Source organism: Durio zibethinus, chromosome 19, assembly GCF_047325235.1.
Source record: "Durio zibethinus cultivar Kanyao isolate XHJ-2024 chromosome 19, ASM4732523v1, whole genome shotgun sequence".
Taxonomy (NCBI): domain Eukaryota; kingdom Viridiplantae; phylum Streptophyta; class Magnoliopsida; order Malvales; family Malvaceae; genus Durio; species Durio zibethinus.
In genome coordinates this window covers 20,062,703-20,076,318 of record NC_143180.1, presented here as the reverse complement: position 1 = coordinate 20,076,318, position 13,616 = coordinate 20,062,703, and the positions used below count along the sequence as shown (strand labels likewise).

General features: G+C 31.8%; 1 protein-coding gene across 1 annotated transcript; it reads left to right on the top strand.

Annotated features, from left to right (window-relative positions):
- Positions 1-877: 877 nt before the first annotated feature.
- Positions 878-2,816, top strand: LOC111309628 (MDIS1-interacting receptor like kinase 2-like). The gene is made up of 2 exons (XM_089748189.1): positions 878-1,835; positions 2,243-2,816. Exons 1-2 carry the CDS (start codon positions 893-895, stop codon positions 2,638-2,640), a joined length of 1,341 nt encoding a protein of 446 aa, XP_089604315.1. The 5' UTR covers positions 878-892; the 3' UTR covers positions 2,641-2,816.
- Positions 2,817-13,616: the final 10,800 nt, after the last annotated feature.

Sequence of the window (13,616 nt, the reverse complement as noted above, 5' to 3'; positions counted from 1 at the left end):
AACCTTATCTACTCTCTACCTTGATCAAAATATGTTTTCTGGTTCAATCCCTGCTTCAATTGGAAACATGACGAAGCTTGTGGAGCTAAGTCTTCAAAATAATCATTTATCAGGGCCAATTCCTTCGTTCAGCAATCTTACTCATTTGGAATCATTCCAAATATCGGACAACCATTTCAGTGGTCCATTACCCGAGAATGTATGCCACGGTGGACAACTCGAATGGCTTGGGGCTGTGAACAACAATTTGAGCGGTCCGATCCCATCAAGTTTAAGAAACTGCAAAAGCTTACACAGAGTTAGGCTTCAGGGAAACCAGTTGACAGGAAATATATCAGAAGCTTTTGGTATATATCCTAATTTGAATTATATTGCATTAAGCAACAACAAATTTTATGGTGAACTTTCGCCAAACTGGGGGCAATGCCATAATCTAACAAGCCTACGAATCTCCAATAATAACATTTCTGGAAAGATACCACCTGAGCTGAAGCATGCAACTCAATTACACGAACTCGATGTCTCTTCAAATCATCTCATTGGTGAGATTCCCAAGGAATTGGGAGCATTGACATTGATGTACAAACTTTTGCTAAGTGGTAACCAACTTTCAGGCAAAATTCCACCAGAGATTGGAGTTCTTTCAAATCTAGAACATCTTAACTTGGCATCAAACAATTTGAGTGGACCGATTCCTAATCAACTTGGAGAGTGCTCAAAGTTATTGGACCTGAATTTGAGCAAGAATAAACTTGGAGAAAGCATTCCACTTTCAGTAAGCTACATAAATGGCCTTCAAAATCTAGATTTAAGTCAGAATTTACTTATTGGGGAGATACCACAACAGCTTGCAAAATTACATTCCTTGGAAACATTGGACCTTTCTCACAATATGCTCAATGGTTCCATCCCAAATTCTTTTAATAATTTGCAAAGCTTGACTGTTGTGAATATATCTTACAATCAATTAGAAGGCCCTATTCCTAACATTAAGGCATTTCATGAGGCTTCATTTGATGCCTTAAGAAACAATAAGGGACTATGTGGTAATGCCACTGGACTAATGCCTTGTGCTGTCGCTGCTACTAGCAACGGTCATAGAAAGAGCACCAAAGTCATCATTTTCATTGTGCTTCCACTATTTGGTCTTCTTCTTTTGCTCTTTATCATGGCTGGCAGTTTCCTTACTCTTTGCCAAAAGAACCAAACCAGAAAATCCGAGTCAATCGAGGCACAACTTGGAGATTTTTTCACATTGTGGGGATATAATGGAAGAATACTCTATGAGAATATTATTGAAGCCACTGAAGATTTCATCTCCAACAAATGCATTGGTTCAGGAGGCTATGGAGCTGTTTATAAAGCTGCGCTACCCATTGGTGAGGTGGTTGCTGTGAAGAAACTTCACCAATCTGAAGATAGCATGATTTCCAACAACTTGAAAGCCTTTGAAAGCGAGATTCATGCTTTATCAAAAATAAGGCATCGTAACATTGTGAAGCTGTATGGCTTTTGTTCACATCCAAAGAACTCATTTTTGGTTTATGAGTTTGTAGAACGGGGAAGTTTGAGAATGGTGTTAAGCAACAAGGACGAGGCAATGGAGTTGGATTGGGAAAAGAGGCTAAATGTTGTAAAAGGAGTGGCCAATGCCTTGTCTTATATGCATCATGACCATTCACCACCGATAATTCATCGAGACATTTCCAGCAACAATGTTCTTCTGGATTTGGACTATGAGGCTCATGTCTCAGATTTCGGCACAGCTAGGCTTTTAAAGCCCGACTCTTCCAATTGGACCTCACTTGCTGGCACTTTGGGGTACATAGCTCCAAGTATTTATTGATACTTTAAACATGTCATCATTCAATTAAAACTGTTAGTTTTGTGCGTAAATTGATGTGTTGAAACAAAGTTCAAGTAGTATTATGATTGTAAATTTTCAAATTTTAAGTATCAAATTAAGAATTTTACTATAATTCAAGTATCGAATGTGTAATTAATTTTTGAAGTTTAACACTTAATTTTTCAATATTCAATATATCAAACTAATGAACTAAATGTAAAATTTTGTTAAAACCTATGAATTTTAATTTTCAAGTAATCTTTTAAACATTTACAATTTCTTTTCAATATTATTTTATAATCTTCTCAATATTCTTTATTCTTACATAATAGTGTATTGATAAGATTTATTTCTTGCTTAATAGAGCACATTTATTAGATATATTTTTCTAAGCAGAGTTAGCTTATACAATGAAAGTAGACGAGAGATGTGATGTTTACAGTTTTGGGGTGCTAACAATGGAAATATTTATGGGGAGGTATCCTGATGATTTGACTTCATGTCTACCATTGTCGTCATCGGCATCGGCATCGACATTGGTAGCAAATGACAACCATCAAATTTTACTTAAAGATGTGATAGACCAACGCCTTTCACCACCGATAAGGCAAGTTGCAAAGGATGTTGTCTCTACTACAAAGCTAGCATTTGCATGCTTGAATGGCAATCCCCAACTTAGGCCAACCATGCGACAAGTTGCTCAAGCGCTTACACATCAATCGCTTCCATTGCCCAATCCTTTCTCAATTATAAAATTGGGAGAATTGTGGGATTATAAAGTTTGCAGTGGCTAATATTAAGGTGCTAACAATTTAAATAATAATTCTAAGCACGTGTATTTGCTTTCAATCTATTTCTTTTTCTCTTCTCTGTATTGAAATGTTTAAGTACTCTAGTAATAAAGCTTTTGTAATGAATCGGCTGTAATATAGAACAACAGTGTTTAAGCCTGTGATATAGAACAGCTGTGTTTAAGCACTCAATTTGTTATGTTCAAGATTTCCTATTTTTTAAATGCAACTAATGGCCAGATTTAGAATTTTGACTTTTAGTATCAATTGTAATATTCTACTGCAGTATCGATTAGCTATAGTACTTTCGCTTTGGAATGCTATAACAATTCTAATATCACATTTTTATTTGTTTGAACAAACAAAGAATAAAATTGTGAGCATACCAAATTACAATAAACTTAACTTCACACAATAACCTTTTGATTTTATTATTTACTTGCCAATTATTCTTATAAATACTCATACATGTTATTTCTCACAATTTCATCTTTCTAACATTTCATCATTCACTACCTTTTAAATCATTCAAAATTTAATTGTAATTGTATTGAGTACACTTGAAACGGATTTGAGTGATGATTTTGAAGAATATACCACTAACTTGTACTTTTTTTAACTAAAATGCTAAAAATGTTGTATTTTTCTCAAATTTCTTAGATAAACTTTTATGTTTTTTTTTTTTATCCAATTGAAGGCATAAAACATTATTCTTATTTAATTAAGTCTTATTTTACATGAAAACTACTAAAATTCATTATTTTTACCATATCAACGGTAATAATTGTCTTTGTTAAATCAATTTTTGCACTGCAAAACATAAAAATTTAAGTTGAACTGTCATTTCAATAATATATAACATATGGCTCATACAATAGGCCACGTTAGCATGTAAAAAAAATTTTTATTTTCAATATATGCTATGTAGATGTTGGGATCATAAAAAGAAATATGGCATATATGTTGATTTGGCAAGAAATAATATTATTTTTTGCAATTTTCATCTAAGGAAAAGAGCTTAATGGAACAAAATTATACTCAGATTGAATTAGACAAAAATAAATTTTTTAAGGACTTAATTAGATATAATAGAAGGATGGAGGCTTATATGAAAAATTCATGTGATTGATGAGCCATTGATGACGTTGAATTTCAAGCCTGCTAGTTAGTCTTCTATTCAAAATTTGAAGAAAATAAAATTTGGTGATACGATAAGATAGTCTTTTGCGCATGAAGAAAAGGAGAAGACTTGAGGATTTGAGTTCCCAGAAACCATGTACCATTTGTTTGGAGGAGTTTCTTGGTTGGAGATGAAGTTGCCTCGATGTCTTGCAGGCATGTTTTCCATGATGATTGCATTGTTAGGGGGATTTTCAAAAATTTTGCAAACTTTTTTATAGTGTTTAAAATGAGGAGATAATACAATAAACAATCTTGCTTTGATATAATTGTATAAAATCTTATGGCAATTGATGGATGAATACATTTTAATCAAATTTCTCGAAGTGTTACCAATTTTCTTTACATTAATTAGTCATTAATTAGTCATTCATCAGAATGGACATTTTTTGAAATATTGAATTTAGTTGTACAAATAATTTTTCGAAAAGATTTATAGATATGGTGGTGGCAATTTTGTGTGTCATTTTACTTCATATTGAATTATTAGAGTAAAAGAAATTTTGGATGGTTATGGGTACAGATCATTTGGATGATACTCAGATTATTTGAAATTAAGACTATATCTAGATAGATTGAAGGTTATATATTATTATAATTATTATTATTGTAAGATGAAAATATTAATGTTCTTTAAAAAACTTATTAAAATTTTATTTATTGATTGCTATCCAAATGGAATTAACTAAATATAGAAAGAAGTTGATTGAGAAACAAAGTATGATCTTAGTAGCAGAAGTACCAAAACATGAGAAATAAAATGGATTCTATAGATAATTAACTAAAGCATAGCAATTACTTCCATTAATTCTTCTCTATAACAAATGTAGAAATGTGAAACCAATTTGATTTTGATTCTAAATTGTAGACACCGGTTTTGTCCAGGATTTCTAATAATAATAATAATAATAATATATTTTTTAAAAAATAATTAAAAAAAGGAAAAAATAGAAAACAAAAAATAGAAAGCAGAGGGTTGGTACGACGCCGCTGTTGCCCAACCCCTGACCAGCCCCCTCTATAACTTACCCAGCCCACAGCCCACCTACAGCCTACCCCTACAGCCACCCTACAACCACCACATGTTCCCCTTTTGAAACTCCTTAAAAACCCCCCAACTTCTTCCCCTCAAAATCTCCTTTTGGACACCCAAACACACAAAAAAACCCCCTCAACCCTCACCAAACCCATACTCAAACAAAAAAATAGAAACAAAAAAAGGACATACAAGTCCTCCCCATAAAGAGGAACCACTAGCGCCTAGAGCTTTCTTACGACAACAAAAAAGAGTAGTCAGTGCGGGTTTTCAAAAAAAAAAAAATAGAAAAATAGAAAACTCAAAAGATTTTGAGCCCTGATCTATAACGATTGGGGCTGTTTCTAGTGAAAAGAAAGCCAGAGCTGAAAAGAAGACGTTGAATAGAGCTTTCAGAAGAATTTTGACGTTTTTCGACAATCGAAAACCACCGGTAGTGACCGTCGATGGCAACTTAGATGGCGGCTGGCACGGTGGTCTGGCGACGAATCTTGGCCGAAGCTAAAGAGAATTTTTGGAGCTCTGGACCTTTTTTCTTTAAATTGGTTTGAAATGAGCTAAATTTTTTTTTTTTGATTTTATATAGAAGGCTACGGCCTAAAACGACATCGTTTCGACCAAGGAGGATCCGTTCGTTGATCCGGATCTGACTCGGGATCCGTGCAACCCAACCCGTTGACCTGTTTTTCCAATAGCTGCTGACCAGTCCAATTAAACCGGTTTAAACTGAATTGCTCTTCAGTTGATTCAACCGAACCACATGTCAAACCGAATCCTTTTCTGTCCAACTGAACCACCATTAACCAGTCTGGTTCAGGTAAAAAAAATTTTTTTTTTTTGAATTTTTGAATTTTTTTTATTATTTTTGTTATTTTGAGTATTTTCTTTATATTTATGCATGATAATTTTTTGAATTTGTTAGGATAAATATTTAATGTTTTAATAATAAAAAAATGAAAACAAGTAAAATAATAATTAAAAAATATATATTAAAAATGCTTAAAAAAGAATAATAATAATAATTTTGATTATTTTCCCTACTTAGATGTTGAAGGGAATAAAACATATTCTTAAAAATAATTCCATCTATATGTTGGGGAATTATTATTAATAAATTTTAATAAAAAAGAAATATATAAGAAAATTTTGATTAATTTTCAAAAATCACTAAAATCGAACTTGCTCCGAAAATTTGCCTAGATGTTAGAGATTTTTAAAGATGTTCACATTTTCTTAAAAACGAAACCTTAAACACTAATTCTTAAATTTCAAAACCTTAGGATTCTAAAACCCCTAAAATCCAAAATCCCTTAAATCCAAACTCCCTAAAATCTGAAACCCTAAATCCCAACCTTTAAATCCAAACCCCAAAATTCAAAACTCCTAAAAACTAAACCCTTAAATCAAAACCCTAAACCTCAATTTTTAAAACCAAAACTCTAAAATCTCCAGACTCTAAAACCAAAACCCTAAACTTTTCATATCCTAAAATTCAAGCCTTAAGACCCTTTAAACCTTAAAACCAAACCCTAAAACCCTCAAAACTCAGCCCAAACCCTAAAATTCGAATCTTCAAAATCTTGAAACCCTAACCTTTAAAACCTCTACTCAAGCCCTTACTCAAAACATTATGAAAATCCTAAGGACACGTGTGAAAATCTCATTTGAAGTAATTTATTCTCGAACGCCACCTAGATGATGGGGTGTTTAGGAAACTTTACTTCGTTAAATTTTTTCACATGAATTTTTAATTCGCATTAATAATAAGATTAATAAATAAAAAGTATAATAGTAAATTGGGATCTTAAATATAAACAATCGCACCTAACCTTTACCTAGATGTTGAAGAGTCGGGGTGGTCTCATTATACTTAAGAACCCAACTTTTAAATTGCATTTCATTTTTCATGACATTCATTGGCATACATACGTTAACGTGTTATCATTGGTAATTATTTGTATTATTCTGTCTTTAATTTTTATTTATTACTTGGTGATAAAATATTTTATAATAAAAAGAAATAATACATTTTTCAAAAAAAATTTGTGATATTATAAAACAAAATAAAAATAACATTTCGAAGGAAATAATTCTTAGTACTCTGCCTAGATGTTGGAAAGTCACAACAATTATCTTCTATAAAAGAGTGTTATTTCATTTTAAAGATTGTTGTGTTAAATCTTAAGCGGAAAGAATCATTTTAAATTCTGCTTAGATGTTGGAGAATTAAGATGATTCTTTAACTTAAAGATTTTCTCAATATTTCTAAATAAAAAATTTTTGCAAAAATATTTTTTTAAACGAAGGGAATTAGTATTAAAAATCGAAACCATTTTATCCAACACTGAAAATAGCGCATAATTAAATGGTACCAATTTATGGGCATTGTGGGGGTGCTAATCCTTCTCCACACGTAATCGACTTCCGGACCAACCTGATTTTTCATAAACCGAAATTTATCTTTGGGATAAACTTTAAACCCGCTTTTAAAGTTTTATTAAAAAGATAAACTTTTGGGTGACCAATCACACCCTAACAAAGATTGGTGGCGATTCCCTTTTTATTTTTCTTGATTTTAAAATATTTTACGTCTAGCGGTCCCAAAACCGTTACGACATAAATAAATAAATATATTTACCTTCACTACTTTATATTCACAGCTTGCATATAAAGCTGTGTGTGCAAACCAAAGGTAATTTTACGTAACAAAGCTTTTTAGACCATTCTAATAATGGTAAACCATCTTTTCTGTGTCCCAACTTTTCTTCTTTCTTGTCCTTGCATTGCTTCAATCTACACTAGTCTTTCAAACTAATTCAGCTACAACTCCTTCCCAAATCTCTCCTCTGAACATCTTGAAAGCGATTCCGCTGAAGACAACAGGGAAAAGCACATCCCCTGTATTCTGTCTAACTCTGCCCTCCCCAATGCTCTCCAGACAACAGGCAACTGCACCTTGAGAAACATTTTGCAACTGCAATCAACAGAGAAATGTAAAAAAATAAAAATGGTAATCGCAATGAAACCAATGTCCTTAGAGTAAGAAGAAACAGTATATCAATCTTGAAGAATTCAAATTCAAAAATCGATTTAGTCCTATCCCAGTATCAAGAATGTTAAAACCAAATTTCAACAATCCAAACAGTAAAGAAAATTGTAGCATTTCCTTCAAGAACAGTAAAGAATACTCAATAAGTTGTAATAACCAACCATTTCAAAAATGATAAAAGAAAGAAAATCCCTTTTAAAAACTTTTCTATGATGATATGCATTACAAGCCGGTCAAACAAAATCCTATTGAAAATATTATCTTTTAAACTAAAAATGAATACTAGTTTAAATCAGCCAAAATTACTAGAACAAAAGTTTCACTCACTAATCACGTGACAAAAGTTAATAACCAAAATCCTATTGAAAATAATATCTTTTATATTGTGTCGTAATTTAAACAAGACAAAGCAAATTAAAAAAATATTCTAAGTTAAAACTAAATCCAAAAATTGATTTTAATTTGGTATGTCATTCCTTTTCTTTTTCTTTCTCTCAAACATGTGTATAAATTTTTTAAGTTATGATTTAAGAACAATGTTATAAGAGTAAACAAATCAAGCTACTCGTGAACTATTCAATTCAATTTGTTTATTATCAAATCAAGCTCAAATTCGAATTATTCGAATAATGAATCAAGTCTAATTTGAGTAGTTTAATATTCTTGTCAAGAGATTCAAGAGCCTAATAAGACATTTATTTTTCAATATATTTAATATATATACAAATAAATGATAAAAATAGTGTTTAATGTATTTACAATTGTACTTAATCTAGTCTATTGAGCCGAACTCAAGTAGCATAATTAAATTACGAGCTGTACTTAAACATAAAAAAAAAAACTCGATCGAGATCAAATCAAATTTTAAACCTCAAATTTTTGAATCTAACTGGATCAAACTCACAATGCATCAGCTTGATTCGACTGAATTATATCCTACAATACTAATAGTCATATTGCTATGCCTCACTATTTTCCTTCTTGTGTCCAACAGATTCATCGTATATGAATATGTACTCCGAATTTAAGAAAAAAATGAATATATTAGTGTCAAACATGTATTATTTCCCAAGGAAAGAAGTAAAAGAAAGTTGAAAGTCAGAAACTTCATAACCGAATAAATACATAGGAGAAACAAGATACAAATAAGAAAACAACAGTTTAAGGTTAACATCTCCTCCAGACCACAACCTTTTGGACCATCCCACAGCTGAATACCATTTCAGCTTAGAAAGTTTGAACTTTGCCGCCATGGCCTTGCCAAATTCTGGGGAGGATAAAAAAAAAATCTCTTGAAAAAACTTTCTTCCGACACTGATAAACGACCACAAGGCAACTTTCCCTAAGTGCTCAATATTAAGTCCATTAGAAAGGCAGCCACATTGCAGGGTCATTGGGGCGTCATCGCTGCTTGCCAAATAGACCAAGCTTTTATACCTCATTGCAAATAGGTTTGGCTCAAAACACTTCTACTTGGCCATGGAGCATTCAGGGTATGGTTTAATTTCCATCTCAAATAGACATGTCAAACATGAATTGTTGAAAACGTACAATGAAGAGAACAAACTAAATTAAAAATGGCATAAGTTACCCATTTTGATTTGACTTGGGCATCTTATACTGCTTATGCAAAAGACTTGGGTAAATAAAATATTATAAGCTGATATGGATTTTAAAGTTATAATTTCGTTTTAATTATCAAATAATTTGATTCCAAGATATTAAATAAAATATTATAAGAATCTAAACTTCATATAAGAATTTTATATGAAATCAATTCAATTCTAATTTTTTCACTTCATGCTCGATTTAGCTTACAAATTAAAAAATATATTTATCAAATTATAAATAAAAATATATATTTTTATCCATTTTACAAATTTTCTTATCAAACACTATTAAAAAAAACATATTTACATATTTTTAATGTTTTCACTTTCTCCTCTTAAATTTTCGATCGATATGCTAAATCAACATCGATTTTTTTTTTACTAAAAGATCTATGATGAAAAAAGATTTTTCATTTAAAATTAAAACAGATTACATAAACATCAAAGATAATTTAAATTAAATTTACGTTGATCAAAATATGTTTTCTGGTTCAATCCCTGCTTCAATTGGAAATCTGACGAAGCTTGTGGGGTTAAGTCTTCTATATAATCATTTATCAGGGCCAATTCCTTCATTCGGCAATCTTACTTGGAATCATTCCAAATATCCGACAACCATCTCGGTGGTCCATTACCCTAGAATGTATGCCTCGGTGGACAACTCATATATCTTGGGCTATCAACAACAATTTGACGGACCTGATCCCATCAAGTTTAAGAAACTGCAAAAGCTTTTACAGAGTTAGGCTTGAACGCAAGCAGTTGACAGGAAATATATCAGAAGCTTTCGGTATATATCCTAATTTGATTTATATTGCATTAAGCAACAAAAAATTTTACGGTGAACTTTCTTCAAACTTGGGGCAATGCCATAGTCTAACAAGCCTATGAATCTCCAATAATAACATTTCTAGAAAGATACCACGTGAGCTGAAACATGCAACTCAATTACAAGAACTGGATGTCTCTTCAAATCATCTCATGGGTGAGATTCCCATGGAATTGGGAGCATTGACATTGATGTTCAACCTTTTGCTAAGTGGTAACCAACTTTCAGGCAAAATTCCATCAGAGATTGGAGTTCTTTCAAACCTACGACATCTTAACTTGGCATCAAACAATTTAAGTGGATCAATTCCTAATCGACTTGGAAAGTGCTCTAAGTTATTGAACCTGAATTTGAACAAGAATAAACTTGGCGAAAGCATTCCAATTTCAATAAGCTACATATATGGTCTTGAAAATCTAGATTTAAGTCAGAATTTACTTATTGGGGAGATACCACAACAGCTTGCAAAATTACTTTCCTTGGAAATATTGGACCTTTCTCACAATATGCTCAATGGTTCCATCCCAGATTCTTTTAATAATTCGCAAAGCTTGACTGTTGTGAATATCTCTTACAATTAATTAGAGGTCCTCTTCCCAACATTAAGGCATTTCATGAGGCTTCATTTGATGCCTTAAGAAATAATAAGGGCCTATGTGGTAATGCCACTGGACTAATGCATTGTGTCGTCGCTGCTGCTAGCAACAATGTTGGTAATAGAAAAAGCACCAAGGTCATCATTTTCATTGTGCTTTCACTCTCTGGTCTTCTTCTTTTACTCTTTATCATGGCTGGAAGTTTTTTTATTCTTTGCCAAAAGAACTGAACTAGAAAATCCAAGTCAATGGAGGCACAACTTGGAGATTTTTTCACATTGTAGGGATATGATGGAAGAATAATCTATGAGAACATTATTGAAGCCACTGAAGATTTCAGCTCCAACAATTGCATTCAGGAGGCTATGGACCTGTTTATAAAGCTGTGCTACCCATTTCGTGAGGTGGTTGCAGTGAAGAAACTTCACCAATCTGAAAATAACATGATTTCCAACAACTTGAAAGCCTTTGAAAGCAAGATTCATGGTTTATCAGAAAGAAGGCATCGTAACATTGTGAAGCTGTATGGCTTTTGTTCACATCCAAAGAACTCATTTTTGGTTTATGAGTTAGTAGAAAGGGGTAGTTTGAAAATGGTGTTAAGGAATAAGGACGAGGCAATGGAGTTGGATTCGGAGAAGAGGTTAAATGTTGTAAAAGGAGTGGTCCATGCCTTGTCTCACATGTTTTTTGACCATTCACCACCTATAATTCATCGAGACATTTTCGGCAACAATATTCTTCTGGATTTGGACTATGAGGCTCATGTCTCAGATTTTGGCATGGCGAGGCTCTTAAAGCCCAACACTTTCAATTGGACTTCAATTGTTGGTATTTTCGAGTACATAGCTCTAGGTATTTATTGATCTCTTTTTTTAAGATGCTTTAAACATGTAATCATTGAGTTAAAAGTGTTAGTTTTGTGTGCAAATTGATGTGTTAAAACAAAGTTCAAGTAGTATCATGATTGTAACTTTTCAAATTTTAAGTATCAAATTAAGAATTTGACTATAATTCAAGTATCAAATGTGTAATTAATTTTTAAAGTTTAGCACTTAATTTTTCAATATTCAATATATCAAATTGATGAATTAAATGTAAAATTTTATTTGAACCTTTGAATTTCTATTTTCAAGTAATTTTCTAAACATTCATAATTTCTTTTCAACATGTATTTTATAATCTTCTCAATATTCTTACATAATAGTGTATTGATTAGATATATTTGTTGCTTAATAGAGTACATTGATTAGATATATTTCTTTAAGCAAAGTTCGCTTAGAGAATAAAGGTAGACGAGAATTGCGATGTATATAGTTTTGGAATTCTAACAATGGAAGTTCTTATGGGAAGACGTCATGGTGATCTTTTATTATGTTTATCATCATCGACGTTGGCATCGACATTGGCATTGGTACCTAATAACCTACAGATTTTACTTAAAGATGCGATAGACCAGCGTCTCCCACCACCAGAAAACCAAATTGCAGAGGATGTAGCCTTTACTACAAAGGTAGCATTTGCATGCTTGAATGACAATCCTAAACTTCGGCCAACCATGCAATAGGTTGCTTAAGCCCTTACTAGTAAATAGTTTTCATTTCCTAAATTTTTCATGATTATCAAATTGGGAGAACTGTTGGTTGGAATTTGTGGCTAATGAGGTGCTAACAATTTGGATAATAATTCTTGGTACGGGTATAACTGCTTTCTCAATTTCCTTTCTCTCCTTTGTATTCAAATGTTTAAGCAATCTAATATATATGTAGTTAAATATTTGATTTACTAATTGTCTTAACGATTTTGGAACTGTCGATGTAAAGGAACTTTAAAATCGAAAAATAAAAGGGAAGTCACCACTAATTTGTTTTAGGGTGTGATCGGTCACCCAAAAGCTTATCTTTTTAATAAAACTATAAAAGTGGGTTTAAGGTTTATCAAAAAGATAAATTTCAGTCCATGAAAAACCACGTTAGGCTCGGGAGGCGATTACGAGTGGAGAAGGATTAGCACCCCCACAACGCACATAAATTGGTACCATTTAATTATGCGCTATTTTTAGTGTTGGATAAAATGGTTTCAATTTGAATTTAATAATAATCCCTTTCATTTGAAAATAAGATTTTTTGTCTAAAGCCCTTTATTTAGGAATATTGAGAAAATCTTTAAGTTAAAGAATTATCTTCAAATTCTCCAACATCTAGGCAGAATTTAAAATAACTCTTTTTACTTAAGATCTAACACAACAAACCTTGAAATAAAAAACACACTTTATAGAAGATAATTATTGGTAACTCTCCATCGTCTAGGCAGAGTACCAAGAATTATTTCCTTCGGAATGTTATTTTTATTTTATTTTATAATACCACAAATGAAATTATTGTCCTTCTTTCATTATAAAATATTTTATCATCAAATAGTAAATAAAAATTAAAGAAAGAAGAATGCAAACAATTACCGATGATAACACGCTAACGTATATATGCTAATAAATGTCATGTAAGATGAAATGCAATTTTAAAATTTGGCTCTTATGTATAATGAGACCACCCTGACTCTACAACATCTAGGCAGAGCTTAGGTGCAACTGTTTATATTTAAGATTCCATTTTATTACTACTTTTTATTTATTAACCCCATTATTAATTAAGGATTCATATGAAAAACTTAATGAAATAAA

Excerpts from the sequence above, each read along its gene's own strand:
- LOC111309628 (XM_089748189.1), top strand. The coding sequence starts at position 893 with ATGCTCAATGGTTCCATCCCAAATTCTTTTAATAATTTGCAAAGCTTG. Across the intron at positions 1,836-2,242 it reads TTTGGGGTACATAGCTCCAA|AGTTAGCTTATACAATGAAA; the intron begins GTATTTATTGAT and ends TTTTCTAAGCAG.